This window comes from Myotis brandtii, unplaced genomic scaffold (genome assembly GCF_000412655.1).
Source record: "Myotis brandtii unplaced genomic scaffold, ASM41265v1 scaffold4, whole genome shotgun sequence".
NCBI classification, from domain to species: Eukaryota; Metazoa; Chordata; class Mammalia; order Chiroptera; family Vespertilionidae; genus Myotis; species Myotis brandtii.
The window spans coordinates 4,416,284-4,434,770 of record NW_005365371.1 but is presented as its reverse complement, the minus strand read 5'-3'; the positions used below and the strand labels follow the sequence as shown (position 1 = coordinate 4,434,770).

The 18,487-nt window shown below is 53.6% G+C and overlaps 1 protein-coding gene across 1 annotated transcript in view; it reads left to right on the top strand.

The window, feature by feature from the left end:
• The window catches only part of MFI2 (antigen p97 (melanoma associated) identified by monoclonal antibodies 133.2 and 96.5), a 32,090-nt gene that overhangs the window by 3,096 nt on the left and 10,507 nt on the right, over positions 1 to 18,487 (top strand). Inside the window, exons 3-13 of the mRNA XM_014545236.1 lie at positions 170 to 269; positions 2,644 to 2,826; positions 5,039 to 5,195; positions 6,500 to 6,567; positions 12,083 to 12,270; positions 12,917 to 13,097; positions 13,830 to 13,981; positions 15,843 to 15,939; positions 16,841 to 17,035; positions 17,856 to 18,012; positions 18,101 to 18,168. Of these exons, the coding sequence (XP_014400722.1) occupies positions 170 to 269; positions 2,644 to 2,826; positions 5,039 to 5,195; positions 6,500 to 6,567; positions 12,083 to 12,270; positions 12,917 to 13,097; positions 13,830 to 13,981; positions 15,843 to 15,939; positions 16,841 to 17,035; positions 17,856 to 18,012; positions 18,101 to 18,168 (1,546 nt within the window). The remainder of the gene's footprint in view (positions 1 to 169; positions 270 to 2,643; positions 2,827 to 5,038; positions 5,196 to 6,499; positions 6,568 to 12,082; positions 12,271 to 12,916; positions 13,098 to 13,829; positions 13,982 to 15,842; positions 15,940 to 16,840; positions 17,036 to 17,855; positions 18,013 to 18,100; positions 18,169 to 18,487) is intronic.

Below are 18,487 nucleotides of genomic sequence, written 5' to 3'. Positions count from 1 at the left end.
GGTGGGGAAGGCTGGGGAGCAGGGGCGGGGAAGGCTGGGGAGCAGGAGTGAGGAAGGCTGGGGAGCAGGGCTGGGGAAGGCTGGGGAGCAGGGGTGAGGAAGGCTGGGGAGCAGGGATGGGGAAGGCTGGGGAGCAGGGGTGGGTATGCTGACTCACGTGTCCCAGCAGGCTGGGGAGGCAGATGCCATCACTCTGGACGGAGGAGCCATTTATGAGGCGGGGAAGGAGCATGGCCTGAAGCCCGTGGTGGGTGAAGTGTATGATCAAGGTCAGAGGGCCCAGTGGGAGGAGGTGGGGGGAGAGAGGAAGTGTCCTCGCTGGGCCTGGCCCTGCCCTGACTCCCTGGCGCTGGTCAGTCACCCTGTCCTCAGAGCAGCCCTGGGATCCTGGCCACACAAACCTTCAGAGGCCCCTAAATCTCTGCGAGGGGGATGCCAGAGATGAGAGGGCTGACCCGCATCTGTTCTTCCTCACAGGGATCCCAGCAGCCCCCTAACTCGCACCCACAGCTCTTACTGAGGGGCTGCCCGAGCCTGGCATAGTGTTGGGGCGTGATCGCCTGGGGTGGTCGAGGCGTCAGTAGAGCTCAGCTGCCTCACATTTGAGTGGCATCTGTCAGAAGCTGCAGGAGTGGGGGTGGGGCCAGGCAAGAGGTGGTGACCGGGAGCTGCAGAGCCCACATGACTCCCAGCTCTGCCCCTTCCTGTGACCTCCTGTGACCTCGGGCAACCTCCACTTCCTTGACTATAAAATGGGGACAGTGGTCCCTGCCCTGTCACACAGACTCACTGAGCCCATGTGGGAGCATGTGTGGTCGGAAATGTGAGTCCCTTTGCCCCCGACCCTGCACCTCAGACCAGACACACCTCAGGCTCAGCCTGCCCTTCACCTCTCCCACCACGTCCACTGGTCCAAGGCCTAGCCTCCGTCACAGCCCAGCTCGGTTGTCATTTCCAAGGAGCTCCCCTGGGTCTTCCCGCCCCTGCAAAGGGCCTCTGTCTCCTGCTTCCCAGAGCGCTGACTCACTCTGCTCAGGTCGTGGCCCCTTCGGTCTTGTTTGCCTTGTCACCACAGCGAGTCCCCTGAGGAGGCCCTGGTCCTCATCTTCGGTGCCCAGCACAGGGTCCCTCTTGGTTACTTGGCTACTTGATGACTCAGGACACAGTGCAGCCCTGCAAACCTGCCAGCCTTTCACTCATCGGCCAGAAACAGCTCTTCCTCTTTAATTCAGCACATTTACTAAGCACCTACTACATGCCAGTCATGAGCACAGAGTAGTAAGCAAAAGAGAGCCAGTTTCTGCCCCCAAAGAGCAGGAGTCAGATAGCAAACAAATAAACACCAAAAAAATGTAGTTACAGATGTGGTGCGTGCGTGAAAAAGCAAAGGCCATGAGGGAGAAAATAAGGCGTGAGGGCTTATCTGGGGAGGTGACGGTAAGTGGAGCCCGGACCAGAGTCCCGGGTGGGAAAGAGCTGGTGAGCTCAAGGAACTAAAGAGAAAGGCACAGGGGGCAAGTCAGAGGGTGGGACCCGACGAGGCCACTTTGGTTGCCAGGGGCCAGGTGCAGGTGTGCAAGAAACAACACTGGCTTGTTTTCTAGAATTCAGCTTCATTCGGATCCCGGGCACCCACCACACGCGGCAGTCAAGTGTGTGCACATTCGTGCTAACCTATAAGGTGTCCTCTGGTCATCCATCCCAGAGATGAGTTCTTCCTCTCTTGTGTGAATGGCACCTTCTCCGCCATATTTGGCCCAGGGGAATCTTTTGCCAGGATACAGACTCCTGCCCACCCACATGCACCCTGGTCAGGATCTTGAGTGATGTGAGACCACATTGTTCTATCTACCTATCTACCTATCAATCTACCTACCTATCTATCTATCTACCTATCTATCTACCTATCTATCTACCTATCTATAATCTATCTATCATCTATCTATCTACCTATCTACCTATCTATCTATCTACCTATCTATTATCTATCTACCTACCTATCTACCTATCTATCTATCTACCTATCTATTATCTATCTATCATCTATCTACCCATCTATTGTCTATCACCTATCTATTCTTTCTTTCTATCTATCTATCTATCTATCTATCTATCTATCTATCTATCTATCTATCTCTCCTTTCCCCTCAGCACTAGGAAATCACTTTTTCTAACCTGGGGAAGCCACTGCCCTGCTCCTCTCAACCACACTTTTCCCATAACCACAATACCATTCCCTCAATCCTCCTAAGTTCTCCGAAGGGCTTCACTTTTGGAAAACAAAACTCGCAGGCCACTCCTGCTATTGGTCCAGCTGCAGAGCTCCCCTGACATAGACATAGACCTAGCTATGTGCCAGCTGACTCAGGAAGGAAAGGTGAAAATTAACTAATGAAATAATATCTACCACGTGAGGGTGGAGGAGGGCGGGGTCTGTAATAAGACACATGGCTTGCACTCACTGGCTCTCTCAGTAATGAGAACCCCAAGCACACATACGCGTGTACATCCACACACACACGCATTCACGTGCAAGTTTGCGTGGCACACACACACCCTCCCCACAGCCTTCTCGGGCAGGGCCCCGGCCTCTCTCGTGGCTTCTCCCTTGCTGCCCTCACTCCTCCCCTCTCTTCTGTCCAGAGGTTGGTACCTCCTACTATGCGGTAGCCGTGGTCAAGAGGAGCTCCAACCTGACCATCACCACCCTGAAGGGCGTGAAGTCCTGCCACACGGGCATCAACAGGACGGTGGGCTGGAACGTGCCCGTGGGCTACCTGGTGGAGAGCGGCAGCCTCTCGGTGATGGGCTGCGACGTGCTCAGAGGTGAGGGCTTCCACGGCAGCCGCTTCTCCGGGGCCTCTGGGTTCCGCTCTCCGCGCCTCATCCCTGCTGGTCCCCTCGCAGGGCAGCCTCCCTCCAGGCTCGCCTTCATCTTGCATCTCCTTTAGGGAGCTGCACAGTCCCACCTCTCCAGGGACCTCCAGACACCTGGTGGGTGTTTCAGCCCCTCCTGTCTTCATGCTGGGCCGCCAACTGTTGCCGCTGTTTTAGTTTCTGGGGAGGCCCCCCAGAGCACTCAGCTCGCACTCACCCATTGGGACCTGGTGACTCACCAGAGAGCAGCTCTCACCTGGTGCAGACCTGGTGTAGGTCGCTATTTCCAGAAACGTGTCCTCCATAGAATTAAGAAACTTTTTAAAATATATTTTATTGATTTTTTACAGAGAGGAAGGGAGAGGGATAGAGAGTCAGAAACACCGATGAGAGAGAAACATCGATCAGCTGCCCCTTGCACACTCCCTACTGGGGATGTGCCCGCAACCCAGGTACATGCCCTTGACCGGAATCGAACCTGGGACCCTTGAGTCTGCAGGCCGACGCTCTATCCACTGAGCCAAACCGGTCAGGGCTAGAAACTCTCTTTCTTCAGGACCCAAACAAGCTGCTGATTTGTACCCAGAAAGTTCACATGTACCGAGTCAGAGACGTGCTGCTCCCTGACTGGTCCATTTGACAGGGAATAGGGCTGTCGTGCAGACAGGAAGTTCTGCAGAAGGGAGCTGAGGGTGAGCTGAATGGGGTGGCTGAGAATGCAGTGCCTGGGGGTGTCAGTGGAGGCCTGAGGTCCGGCTAAGAGCGGGAGCCTGCTTCTCGTGCCGTGGGCTTCTTTTCCTGGCCACCTGACTGTCACTCTCTCCACAGTGGACACAATACAGAGCTGAGGTGGCCCCTGACACGTGACCACCACATTCTCAAACTGTCCTCCTGGGATCACCCCCACCCCAGTAGAGTTTGTGGTGTCCCCAAATCCCTTGTCCACAGTGTGCTGCCTCCTGGTTCGCTGACCAGTGCTTCTGGGGGTGGGTGCAGGATGCGGGATTTTGCAGGAGAAACAATGGTCTTTTAAAGCCCTGAGTTTGCTGTCAGATAGATGGTCTGCCCTCAGGGGGTTACTCTAGCTCCTTGAACTTCAGTTTCCTCATCGTGTGAAATTGGAAATTAACGACAGCTCCTGGAGGGAGGCTGCCCTGCGAGGGGAACAGCAGGGATGAGGCGAGGAGAGCTCTGTGGGGTTGGGAGGACTGAGATGATTCACACAGTCTTCGCACGATGCATGGGGCGGGGTATAGGGCACCTCATGGAACTGTCGTTGTTATGAGTTCAACTTCCACACCTCTCGGTGGGCACCTCACTGTTGTGCACACACATGCATCATGTACACACATGCACAAACCCACAGTGCACACACATGTACCCATGTGTACACGGCTCCCCATACTGCCCCCACCACGGGGTAAACCAGCACAACCCACAAAAGCCCGGAAGCCATGTTCTCTCAGACGGCGCTGGTGTGGGTGGTTGATCAGTCACTGGGCACAGTTAGTACATGCTCCTCCCCTGGGAGGATGCAGCAAGACACCCAGAAGGGCCCGCCCTGGAAAAGGTGCGTCTGTCTGGTGATGAGCACCCTGTGACTGGCTCCCTGCTCCCCTCACGGCGCTGTCCTCAGCACAGGACAAATATTTGTCAAGAGGGTGGGCATGGGCCTCCGGGCTGGCTCTTTGCCCACAACGCCTCCCTCTCCTCCATTCCCCCCTCCCTGTTCTGAGAAGCACTGTCTATCAAACTAATGATACTCCTTAAGTAATACTTGCTGTCTTTCCCTGCTTTCGCTGATGAGCCATACTGATGTTGATGTGAAAGCCTCAATGAGAACAGTATCTAGTTGACACTTAGTTGTCCCGTGCGGCCTTTGGGGGTAAGTGGTTTCTTTCCTGAGCCATTTTTTGAAGAACAACAGCCCCTCCCCAATGCCCACACTTTTGTGGCCCCAGTTTGGGAATCACCGATGGGATCCAGCTCCCCAGTTTTGCTCAAACTGAAGTCTGAAGGGTCCAGCTCTGTCCCTGGGGAGCCAGCCCTCCACTCCAGCCTGAGTGGCCTGTGCCGGCCCTGGGGACAGGGCCCTCGGGGACAGGGCGAGGGTCCCGCTGCACAGCTGGCTGACCCTGACCGCCCTCTTCTCCTCCTGCAGCTGTCAGCGAGTATTTTGGGGGCAGCTGTGTCCCGGGGGCAGGAGAGACCAGTTACTCCAAGTCCCTCTGCCGCCTCTGCCGGGGCAACGCGGCTGGGGAGGGCGTGTGTGACAAGAGCCCCCTGGAGAGGTACTACGACTACAGCGGGGCCTTCCGGTGAGTGAGGGGCCTGGGCGGGGCTGGCGCTCAGGGGGGCGGCGAGCTGAGTCAGGGGTGAGGCCTGGGGGCCGTGAGAGCTGGGAAAACACTCAGGCAGGGAGGGCCGGGGGGAGCGGCCATGTCGCTGCATCACATCAAAGCGCCCTTTATGTAGTTCATGTGCCCTGGCTGACTTAAAAACAACACACCGGAACACGCCAGGCTGGAATTGCTCATAAATCAACATGTTTGCTATATTTAGAGAGGTGAGGGCTCAGAGAGAAGAAAATGACAAAACAACCTTTTGCCACTCCCCTGGGCCCATGCCTCAGAGCTGCAGGGAAGGCGATGGGGGCGGGGAGCTTGCCAGGGATCTCGCGTTCAGGCTGGCATTTTAGAGGAGCCTGTGTGGATCCAGAAGACAGCCTACCAGCTGTGGTGCACATCTGTCTGTCCTTAAAAAAGGAACCGTGCTCCGCGGGGACTGGCATGGAAGCCCATCGAGCCCCTCGAACCTTGGGCGGCGAGGGAGGGGAGGGGAACGCTCCAGGCCGGGATCTGGGTCAATGTGGTGTTTAGCACAGAGAGAAAAACAGTCCTCTGTCCTCCAAGCCAGAGGCTCGCCCACCCACTGTCCTGTGTGCTCCCCCTGGACCAGGCAGCCCACTGCCCCGCCTCCCTGCCTGGGCTGCGACATACAGAGGATGCAGAACAGTCCTGGTCCCTTGCACTCGGAGTTTTTGTTATGGCGTGAGAAGGTCTAGTCCAGGGGTCCTCAAACTACGGCCCGCAGGCCACATGCAAATACAAATATTGTATTTGTTCCCGTTTTGTTTTTTTACTTCAAAATAAGATATGTGCAGTGTGCATAGGAATTTGTTCATAGTTTTTTTTTTTAAACTATAGTCCGGCCCTCCAACTGTCTGAGGGACAGTGAACTGGCCCCCTGTTTAAAAAGTTTGAGGACCCCTGGTAGTCCATCCCCTGCCTTAGGGCAGAGTCATCTCCAAACCTGCACAGGAAGGCAGCTGCTGCCACCGGTAGCAGCTGCCACAGGAGCTCCGCTCCTTTGAGGCCCCGGATGTGCAGGATCTATACAGGTCACACAGGATCTCCCCCCATAGGAGCCACCTTTTCACCCTCACTTCACAGGTGATGAGGCTAGGAAGGCTCCACACGTGGCAAAGCCACACAGAGAGCTGGCCGCCCAGGCCCACTGTGGCCACCCCACGTCCAGGCCAGGCCTCCAGAGGTGGAGGCTGGGCAGGCCGAGGGCTCCGGGAGCTCGGTGCCCGCCAGGCTCACAGCGTTCTCCTCGGCAGGTGCCTGGCGGAAGGGGCCGGGGACGTGGCCTTTGTGAAGCACAGCACGGTGCTGGAGAACACGGACGGTGAGTGGGAGGGCGGCTGCCCAGGAGTGGGCAGAGGCAGAGGTGGTCTCAGCAATGGAGCTCAAACTGCTCTGCGGGCGAGGGGGCCGGGCGAGCAGCTCTGACCTGCCCTGGTTTGCAGATGGCATTAGGTTCTGTTTCCACTTGAAGATTGGGTTCTGCTTTTCCAAAAAAGGTTTGCAAACCTCTGCACTAACTCTCATCTTCCTGGCATCTTCCTCTTATCTGAAGAAGCCAGCCCTTTACCCCTGGACGAGGAGTTGAGTGTTGATCCAATACATCGTTGCCATTTAAATTTTAAAAAAATTTTGAAATAACTGAACTTTAGAAAAATTGCAAGAGTAATTCAAAGAACTCCCCTCCATTTGTCATGCTGACGCATTGTTCTTTCCATATGTTTGTGTTCTTTCTGAACCATTTGACAGCATGTTTGCCTGTCATACCCCCTCCATACTTCAGATCGTACCTCCTCAGACCCGGGAGATGTGGCCCTCGCCACAGCACAGTTATCAAACTCAGGAAATGTAACATCGGCACAGTACTATTACCCAAGAAATGCGTGGATGGTCTTTCTTTGCTGCGAGGGGGAGTGGGGTCCTTACTATATCTTGACTAAAAGAGTTTGCTGAGGTTTGCACAGGAGGATGGGTGATTTTCATTTCAGTGGGATTACATCTCTGGATTCCCAGAGTCCCATTTCCCTTGACCCAGTCCTGGAAGATGTGCAGCTGGGCCTTCAGCAGAGCTAGGAGCAAGGCCAGTGTCCGGAGTGTCCGTTCCATGGTGGCGCTGGGTGTGGTGTAGCATTAAGCGGTGCAGTCCCCTAGTCTACTGTGTGTGGGGCCCACATGGCTGTGGGCCATGTGGGCAAATGCAGAAGCATGAGGGCCCCGCAAGCCAGGAGTCAACTAAGAGCAAGTGTGCACGTGAACTGAAAGAGCTGATTCCTTTCACAAGGGTGGGCAACCTTTTTTCTGCCAGTAGCCATCTGGATACTATAACATTATTCAAGGGCCACACAAAATTATCAACTTAAAAATTAGCCTGCTACCTGGCTGGTTTGGCTCAGTGAATATAGCATCAGCCTGCGGACTGAAGGGTCCAGGGTTCGATTCCAGTCAAGGGCACATGCCCGGGTTGTGGGCTCAATCCCCAGTAGGAGGCATGCAGGAGGCAGCTGATCCATAATTTTTATCATTGATGCTTCTCTCTCCCTCTCCCTTCCTCTCTGAAATCAATTTAAAAAATATTTTTTAGCCGTAACCGGTTTGACTCAGTGGATAGAGCGTCGGCCTGCGGACTGAGGGGTCCCAGCTGTGATTGTGAGGTAGGGTGCAGAGAGAGTACTGGGGAGATTTTAGAACAAATGGGAAAGAAGCAGTGGGGCTGTCCCAGTGAGGTGTCTTTTTTTCTGCCAAGGGCCATTTGGATATTTATAACATCATTCTTAGGCCATACAAAATTATCAACTTAAAATTAGCCTGCTATATTTGGTCAAACATTTAATTAACTCACCCCTAATAGCTTGGCAAGGCCAGACCAAATGATTTTGCCCGCCTTATCATGCTGCACTTACAGGGGCCACACCTACTCTGACCAATGACCTGTTCCCAGGTGTGACTGACAGACAAGTACCTCCCCTATTCCACCCAGACTTTACTGGGCATGCATCTAGACTGCAGCTTCCTGGCGAAGCTGCACAAGTGGCATGCCCATAGTATTTGGCCTCCTGGTGAGGGTGAGTGGGTGGGAAGAGATCAACCAAAGCACTCTATGCATAGATGCACAATCCACGGACACAGACAATAGAGTGGTGAAGGCCTGGGGTGGGGAACAGGGTGGGCTAAACGGGGTCAATGGGGGACAGAGGGGGACATATGTAATATTTTCAACAGTAAAGATTTAATTTAAGAAATAAAAATAAGCAAAAGATTCAATAAAAATATATATTTGGCCTTCCCTTTGCTCCTTTCCAGTTACTCATAACTAGGTTAATTACAGCAATATCAATACTATTATCTAATCTACAATCCATATTTTAGATTCATTAATTGTCCCAATTCTGTTCCTTGCAGCAATTTTTTTCAGGCCAGGACCTAATGTAAGATCACACATGGTGTTTAGTCATTAGGTCTTTTCCGTTTTCTTTAACTTTGAACAGTTTCTTGAATTTTTTGTGTTTGTTTTGTGTGTGTGTGTGTGTGTGTGTGTGTGTGTGACATTGGTATTTTTGAAGAGTCAAGCCAGTTCTTTTATAGAATGTCTCTTAATTTGGATTTGCCTAAGGATCATTTTTTTAATTGAGGTATATGATTTATATACAGCAAAATTGCATCCTTTTTGAAGTATAGTTCTATGAGTTTTGCCCAAAACTAACAGTTGTATAACCACCACCACAATCAAGATGGTGATTGTGATGGACCCTTCACTCCAAGTTTCTTCTAGTCAACCCACCCACTCCCCACCCTGGCAACCACCAATCAGACCTTTGTCTCTATAGTTTTGCCTGTTCCAGAATGTCAGAGCATTGTCCATTTTTTAAAATCATTTGCTTTTCTGTTAATCTTTGCCTTTTAAATCAGAAAGTCCATCATGTAGTCTGACATTCATGAAGGAGAGCAATAGGAGCCAGATTTGAGAAAGAAAAAAGTGCTCTAAAGTAAGAGGAAGCGCGTAGGCTTGTCTCCAGAGCAGATGTTCCTAGGAAAACGGGCAGCAGGGATTTGGGCCCCAAGATGAGTCAAGCAAAGGAGAATGTGAAAGGTGGAGAAAGAAGAGGGATGTATTTGGTTAAAATTGGCTCTTTTAGAATTTCGATGGTATTCTAAGGAAATCTAAGAAAGTCATTTTTTAAATGATTTAGAGTTTTACTACAACTTTGTGCGGTAGACAAGGCAAATCCTATAATGCCCATCTTTTTATTAAATCTATTAAAGGCCCAGTGCACGAAATGCATGCATGGGTAGGGTCCCTAGGCCTGGCCAGCGATCAGGGCCAGTCGGGGCCTTCTGGCTGCCTTCCTTCATTCCGTGCCACCCCCTGGTGGTCAGTGCACGTCATAGTGAGCGATCAAACTCCCGGTCTCCTGGTCGAACTCCTGAGGGGACACTTTGCATATTAGCCTTTTATATATATAGATTGGGGTGACATTGGTTAATAAGATGATATAACTTTCAAGTGTACAATTCTGTACTACATCACCTGTATATTGCATTAGGTGCTCACCACCCAAAGTCTAGTTTCCATCACCATATATTTGACCCCTTTACCCTCTTCATTCTCCCCTCCTTCCCTTCTCCTCTGGTAACCACCTTTCTGTTGTCTGTGTCTATGAGTTTTTATTTGTTTTTTGTGTTTACTTGTTGCTTTCTATTTTATATTCTACATATTAGTGAAGTCAAGATTGCCTATCAAGTATGCCCTTAATCATATTTAAAATGGTTAGAAACTAGAATTAAAGAAAGGATTTGTCCTTTTCCATCTGACTTATTTTGCTTAGCAGGATACTCTCAAGACTCATCCATCTTGTTGCACATGCCAGTATTTCATCTTTTCTTATGGCTGGTTAGTATTCCATAGTATATATGTACCACCTCTTCTTTAAACAATCATCTATTGAAGGACTTCAGTTGTTCCCATGTCTTAGCTACTGTGAATAATGCTGCGGTGAGCATAGGGGTACATGTATCTTTACAAACAGATGTTTTAAAAGTTTTCAGGTAGATACCAGAAGAGGGACTGTTGGATCATATGGTAGTAATTTTTTAAAAGGTATTCATGCAAAACAATTGGTAAGAGCAAAAGTGGCACTGACACAAATGTCTAAAGTAGTGAAGTAATATGACTTTAATTGCCCCTAGCATAGAAACAGGAATGGCAGGTCAAAATACCTGCGTGATGCATTTGTCTTACAGGAAGGCCAATGATCCCCCAGAATTTTATACAAGGGTTTTGCAACAGTTTAAAAATAGAGAAAAGTTGGGGAGCAGGAGAGAATGACACTAAATAATTATTGTTGAGAGTGCTATAAATTACTATGTAGTCATTAAAAATGACCTTTATGGAGTTTTCCAAACTATTACCCTCTTGATGGTGGATTTTTGTTTTTAAATAGCTTTGGGGTGAACAGAATTTTCATGATCCCACAAATAATCTTTTCCCTTCCATTTACTAGTAGATGCTTATCCTCCTCATTTTAAAATTAGTCTTCTTAATTTTCCTATTTGGTGTCAATATTCGCTCTTTCCAGTAAATTTCTATTATAAATGAGTTTTATGGAAAGTTTACAACAATGTGGAAAATTACTTTAAAATGACAAATGAAAAAATGTAGTATATAAGATTTCCTATCAAGTATGTCCTTAATCATATTTAAAATGGTTAGAAACTAGAATAGAAAAAGGATTTGGAGGTGGAGGAAATATACCAAAATATAAGTAGATGGATTAATATTGGATTAATATGTGGGGGGAGCTTCGAAGAGTTACCCTTTCTCTCTGGGATGTGGTTCTGGACGGATTCTGTCAGAGTTTGTTTCCATATGGCGCCCTGCCCGCTGCCCTCTGCTCAGAGCCGATTTCGTGCCTGATGGCAGCAATGAGTTCCTGGCACTTCTCTCTCACCTTACGCTTCTCTTACTCTCTTTATCCTTAATAAATAGCATTGTTAATACGTGTTGTATTGTAACCTCAAATCCATCTTTGTAGAAATTGGTGAGGTAGAAAATTTAAGGAAGTAGACACAGTCTATCAAGACACCTGGTCTTGCCCCAGTGGTTCTCAACCTTCCTAATGCCGTGACCCTTTAATACACTTCCTCATGTTGTGGTGACCCCCAACCATAAAATTATTTTCATTGCTACTTCATAACTGTAATTTTGCTACTGTTATGAATCGTAATGTAAATATCTGATATGCAGGATGTATTTTCAAGGGTCGCAACCCACAGGTTGAGAACCGTTGCAACTGGTTTGGCTCAGTGGATAGAGCGTCAGCCTGCGGACTGAAAGGTCCCAGGTTCGATTCCAGTCAAGGGCATATACCTTGGTTGCGGGCACATCCCCAGTAGGGGGTGTGCAGGAAGCAGCCAATCAATGTTTCTCTCTCATCGATGTTTCTAACTCTCTATCCCTCTCTCTTCCTCTCTGTAAAAAATCAATAAAATATATATTTTTTTAAAAAGACACCTGGTCTTGTACAGCCACCAAGTTTCTCTCCATTCAGAGTTTGCTCTCATCTCCTGGTGAAGTACTAGTCTCACCTCCTGGTCGAGTTCTGGGTTCTTAGCTCCAGGTAAAGTTCTAGGTTTCTTACTTCCTGGTGTGATTCTGGTTCTTACCCCCTGCTGAAGTTCTGGGTTCTAACCCCCTGAAAGAGTTTCTTTTCACCTTAGGGCTGTGGCCCATGACACCCTAACTTCTCCCCAGGCTCCCTCTCATGGGCTATCCCTGAGGCCCTCCTAAGAGACACACACCACCATCCTCCCCGCCGCTCACCAGAGGCTTCCCAATTTCCCAGGAAAAACCCTGCCCTCCTGGGGCCAGGCGCTGCTGTCACAGGACTTTCAACTGCTGTGCCTGGATGGCAGCCGGGCCGACGTCACTGAATGGAGACACTGTCACCTGGCCCAGGTGCCCGCTCATGCCGTGGTCGTCCGGGCTGACACAGATGGAGGCCTCATCTTCCGGCTGCTCAACGAAGGCCAGGTGAGTTCATGGCATCCCACTCAGCTTCCTGAGAGGTGCTGGACTTGTTTCTCACCAGGGTGGGAGCTCAAGGCTAGAGCCACCCTGAAGCTGGGCCGGCCAGAGCTGGAGGGGCAGGCCCCAGAGGCCCTCCCCTGGGACACACCCCAGCTGGGGACCCAGGCCTCTGTGGTGTCCAACCTCAGGCCAGGTCAGTGTAGGAGGCACTGACTGTGCTAGCTAACTCTGAAAAGCAAAACCGGAACATAGGAGCAAACAAACAAAATGACAAAACCAATAAATGTCCAAGTACACCATTAATTAAATATGGTGACTAATGTTTTGCTAAACCACTGCTTACAAGAGCGACAAGTTACTGACTGCTGGGCCCACCAGCTTTAGTTTTGCCCTGTTCATGCCACCACTGCCACACCTATTGCTGGTCCTTGGTACCATCCCACAGCTGGGCCCTGAGTCCTATGTCTAGTCAGCTGAGTGTGACAAGGCAGAACACACTGGGGAGCACAGAAGAAGGGGGCAGGTGGCACCTCACCCCGTCCTCAGAGTGAGCTCCTGCCCTGAAGGCACAGGAAGAAGGAGGTGGTGGCTGATCTGGGAGGAAGGGATGCACCCCTGCAGCACCTCACCAGCCCCCCTTGACACACAGCGTCTGTTCAGCCATGAGAACAGTAGTTTCCAGATGTTCAGCTCTGAGGCCTATGGCCAGAAGAACCTGCTATTCAAAGACGCCACCTCTGAGCTGGTGCCCATCGCCACACAGACCTACGAGGCATGGCTGGGCCCTGAGTACCTGCGTGCCATGAAGGGTCTCCTCTGTGACTCCAACCGTAAGTCCAGCCGTCTCTTCCCCTCCCGTTCCAGCCCAGCCTGACTGCAAGAATGGCAGGGCTTCCTGTAGGGGTGGCCAGGGAGGACACCACCCCGGGGTCGGGTCAGGGGGAGGGAGGGAACCTGTTGCTTCCACTGCCCTGCCTCTGGGGTTTGGGGAGGAAGTGTCTCTAGAGTTGCATGGGTGGTGGGCTCCCTGGAAGCCCCACCTCTCAGGGGTGGGATCCAGGCCATCAGGGTCCGTCTTGGGAAAGGTTCCTTACCCCTCAGCTCTGAAGTCATCAAATCCTGTCCTTCTCCCTCCATGCCTCACTCCTCCTCCTCTCCACCATGGCCACGGCCCTGGCTCAGGCGTTGTCTCGAGAGCCTGGACTACTGCAGTAGTCTACACATGGGCTTCCTGCTCCAGCCCAGCCCCATGCCTCCTTCACCTACAACCAGGGAAATGGTGTGCCACAGAGTTAGATCCTTGGTAGCCATGGTCTGCCCCAAGCTTCCTCGCAGCCCCAAGAAAGAGGTCATTATCCTGATTCTGTATGTAGACACAGGATCAGACGGTTAAAAACCTTACCCCTTACTGCTAACGAGGAAAAGCCAGCATTTCCCTGGGGTCTGACTCCAAGCTCTTCTTGCTGAGGTACTAGCCCCACGGCCCCGACCCCACGGGCCATGCTCAGGGCGGCCCCTGCAGCAGGCGAGCATGCGGTGACCACGCGCTCACACTCACACAGGGCTGCCCCGCTACCTGCACTGGTGTGTGCTGTCCACTCCTGAGATCCAGAAGTGTGGGGACATGGCTGTGGCCTTCAGCCGGCAGAGGCTCAGGCCGGAGATCCAGTGCGTGTCGGCCGAGTCCCCCCAGCACTGCATGGAACGGATCCAGGTGGGGGCCGTGACCAGAGGGGCAGGACGGGACCTGTGGGCGAGTGGCGGCAGTGCCTGGGGTGGTCCTTACCTGCCCTCCCCCTGCCCCACAGAGCTGCCTGGGGAGGAGGAGGTCTCCTGTGACAACTCCACAGGGAAAGGGGAGGAGGAAGGACCCACAGGGACCCACCGCCGCACCCCAGGGGGCAGGCAGAGGGGGGCTGTTTCCCTCGGGGATCACAGGGACTCCTCCTCACTGAGCGGTCGGTGGCCGGGAATAGGAGTGTGAGACCAGCCCAGCTCGGCCCTCGCTGACCCTGCGGCCTTGGGCAAGCCCTTCTCCCTTCTGCGTCTGTGTCCCCTTGTGCACAATGGGGGTGGGCTTGGATCATTGTTGGTTAAACATTTTGACAGCGACCTATACTCAGAAATACATTTTACATAGGTCACAGTCTAGTACACAAAACTCAGATATATAAGTTAAAAATTCTTTATATAGCGTGATATGAAATAAACCAGTACTTCCCTTACTAAGTACAATTATGCTGATAGTTCCTGTTCCATTACCTTCTAGGGCCGTGGTCGGCAAACTGCGGCTTGCGAGCCACATGCGGCTCTTTGGCCCCTTGAGTGTGGCTCTTCCACAAAATACCATGTGCGGGCGCGCATGTACAGTGCGATTGAAACTTCATGGCCCATGCGCAGAAGTCGGTATTTTGTGGAAGAGCCACACTCAAGGGGCCAAAGAGCCCCATGTGGCTCGCGGGCCTCAGTTTGCCGACAACTGTTCTAGGGGGCTTTTGTTGTTGTTTTAACGCTTGTCATGGCCCATGACAGTGACGTAGTGACATCCACTACGATGCCCGCCACCCACAGTCAGCAGCACTGGTCCTGGTCTCAGAGGCCCATTCGGCTCTGTCCTGCTGCTCTGACTGGAGACAGAGGCTAGGATTCGGTGGTGGCGCCAGGCCCTGCAGTCAGGGGTGAATTCCCACCATGGCCACAGGTGTCCCCGCAGCTCCTGGGTTCCTGGACTCCTCCCCTTCTGTTTTTTTTTTTTAAACATGTAGTTTTTATTGATTTCAGAGAGGAAAGGAGAGGGAGAAAGATATAGAAACATTAATGATGAGAGAAAATCATTGATCAGCTGCCTCTGGTGCACCCCACCCAGGCATGTGTCCTGACTGGGAATCAAACCGTGACCTCTTGGTTCATAGGTCGATGCTCAACCATTGAGCCACACTGGCCAGATCCCTCCTATTTTTTCAGAGCAAGTAGGTGGGCCCTGATGGTGAGGAGCTCTTTTCAAGGTGTCCACCTGCCTCGTGAGGAAGGGCTTCAGCCCTCAGCCCTGTAGCCTCCTTCACGGGCCCGCAGACTGTTTCCTTCTAATTCGTCCACTTGCACTCACATTCCACAAATACGTCTTACACCCGTGCTGTGTACCCATCCTTGGCCAGGGGCTAGGGATACAGTACCCTGCCCAGGCCTCTGAGGGCGGGCATTCCTTGGGGATAACCCATACCAAGCAAGAGGGCAGGGTTCATGCTAGGTTCTGCTCAGCAGACCCTCACAGCCAGGGACCCTCTCCTGGCAGCAGAATACCCTCAGAAAACATTTGCTGGAAGAATGAAAGACATCCATGAACGGGAGTGCTGGTGGGGGTTGGCCCCAGGCCTCTGGTCCTCCAGGCGCCCCCTCTTGCCCACGCATCTTCACAAGGAGAGGAAGGGGCTGATGGGGCAGGAGGGGGTCACAGGGGAAGGGAGCCTGAGCCAAAGCCCACAAGAGACCTGGCCCTGGTACCGCCATCAGATCCCGACACCCAGAGCCATCCTGAAGCCCACCCCATCCTGGCCACCCCTTGTGTCCCCCTGCAGGCTGGGCAAATCGACGCCGTGACCTTGAGGGGTGAGGACATTTACACAGCGGGGAAGGCGTACGGCCTGGTTCCGGCGGCCGGCGAGCAGTACGCCCGTGAGTGCAGGGGCCAGGCTGCTGGCTTTGGCTGGGAGGTGGTTGGTATTGACATGTGTAGAAACTTCCCCTCTCGGCTGTTTCAAAAGCTCCAGCTCTCCCTCAGTGCCCCTGTCCTGGGCTGGCGGCGGCTGTCACAGGCAAGCGCTCCGGCCCCAGGCCTGTGTTCCCATTCGTTACTGAAAGTCTGGCTGAGTCAGCGAGGTCTGTGAAGGGTCAGCCCTTCAGGCTTTGCAGCCCACACACTCTTCTCCTGCTACATACGCTTCTTCGTTTTTTAACAAACCTTTAAAAATATCAAAGCCGTTCTTAGCTTGTCACCCAGGCCGTACAGAACAGGCGATTCGTTTACCGACCTTGGACCAGAGGCCTCCTCGGCCCCGTCCAGCCTGACCATGCGGCTCACAGAGGCGACCCCCTCCCTGCCGGCTCATGGCACCTTCGCCCCTTGGAAGGGCCCGGGCTGAGGCCTTGGTGCTCTGTCTTCTTCAGCCACGACCTCCGGTCCCTTCCACCTGGTTGTGAAAAGTCTCTGGGCTTAGAAAAAATGCTTCTGCAGCCTTGGCTGAGCCTCCGCCTCTCTCCCAGGAGGCGAGGAAAATGCCACCTGGGTGTAAGGAAAGAAAGAAATCCCTCTGGTGACGACCAGGGGAGGGGGTGAGAGAAAGAACTGAGCTGCTTCTCCATGATGGGGGGACAGGAGGGTCCCCTGGGATGTGCTCCTGCACACCCACCAGCCCGCAGGCCTGGGCACGCTGAGCCTGTGACCGGGCTGGGCACCCCTGGTGCAGAGCGGCAGGAGGGGGGAGAAGGGCCCCCGGGGATGTGCCCCGCACTCACCCAGCTGAGGCCAGGAAGGCACGGATATGGGGCTTAACGGGTGTCCCCTTCGCCCGCCCAGCGGAGGACAGGAGCAACTCGTACTTCGTGGTGGCCGTGGTGAAGCGGAACAGCTCCGACGCCTTCAGCCTGAACGAGCTGCGGGGCAAGCGCTCCTGCCACTCGGCCCTCGGCAGCCCCGCCGGCTGGGACATCCCCGTGGGCGCCCTCGTGCGGAGGGGCTTCATCCAGCCCAGGGACTGCGACGTGCTCACAGGTGCCACCCTCCGCGGGAACGCAGAGCCTCCTTGGGGTTGGCTGGGGTCGAGGACCCTCTCCCCCCAGGACCCACAGAAGGCAGCCGGAGAGGTTTCCTCTTCCTCCGTGACAGGGGAGGGTGGGAAATATTCTGGTGACTGTCGGGGTATCTGGTGGTTCTGTGGAGGGTGCCATGGTGCCCCTCCCCACTTACCACCCAGAGTGGAACCGGCTCCAGGGGGCATGGGGAGCGGGGTGTGCATGGGGCCTGCTCCCACCCCCAGCAGCCCGGGGGCGTTGGCAAGTGGCTTCCATCTGTGTAAGTGCTGAAGAAGACACCTTACCACGCACCCCCACGTGCCATCTGTGGGCCCCCCGTGTGTTAAATCGTGCACATTCGAGGAGGGCAGGAGGCAGCTGGCACGATCCTTGGGCTGATGGGCACACACCTCTGTCCTGGCTGGCACCGCTCTCGTTTCTAGTCACCTCCACAAGCACACAGAGGGTGCTGGGGTTGGCTGCCTGCACTCCCAGACAGCTGGGCAGGTGCTCTGACTGGCACCGACTAGCTGATGAGGTAGTGAGTTCCCCATCCCTGAGGGAGTTCCAGGGAAGACTGGGTGGCCACTCACCAGGTTACCTGTGGGATTCCTGTATCCAGACAGCCTCTGCATTCTCCCCACAGGGGCCTTGCTACTCTGAGCTGGGGGGGCAGATGGGTGGCTTGAGCCATAAGGCCAGGCAGGGTGGGCAGACCTGTGGGGAGCAGCCCTCCCCTCTCCCGCCTGGAGGCCTTTTCTGCGCAGGCCCCTGAGCCCCGCCCTCCCCCTGCTCCCCAGCCGTGAGCGAGTTCTTCAGTGCCAGCTGCGTGCCCGTGAACAACCCCGGGCGCTACCCGTCTTCGCTGTGTGCGCTCTGCGTGGGGGACGAGCAGGGCCGCAACAAGTGTGTGGGCAACAGCCAGGAGAGGTACTTCGGCTACCGCGGCGCCTTCAGGTACTCTGGGGGGCCTGGCAGGGGCCTGGGCCGGGCACAGGGGCTGCCACCCTCCTGCTGACACCCGCTTTGGCCTCTTGCGTGGCAGGTGCTTGGCTGAGAATGCGGGGGACGTCGCCTTTGTCAAGCACACGACTGTCTTTGACAACACAGATGGTACATGATGGGGGCTGGGGCCCGAGGAAGGCCCGATTTGGGGGGGCTGTTCCCCATCCCCAGCACAATCCAGGCACCAGGTGTTGCTGGATTGGGGGCCAAGCAGCAACAGGAGAGACGGAGTCTAGAAGTCTCTGGCCCTTGGGGATCCCAGGGCCCCAAGCGCCTCGTGGTTAGAACAGACCTCTGGCCACACATCCGGGACACAGGGCACACGGCAGTCTTTACGGGTCCAGAGTCCAAATGCATGTTCCACCAAAATGGTAGATACTCAGTCTCACTCAGGGACCAGGAATCTCCCAGGGTGGAGCGACTGGGG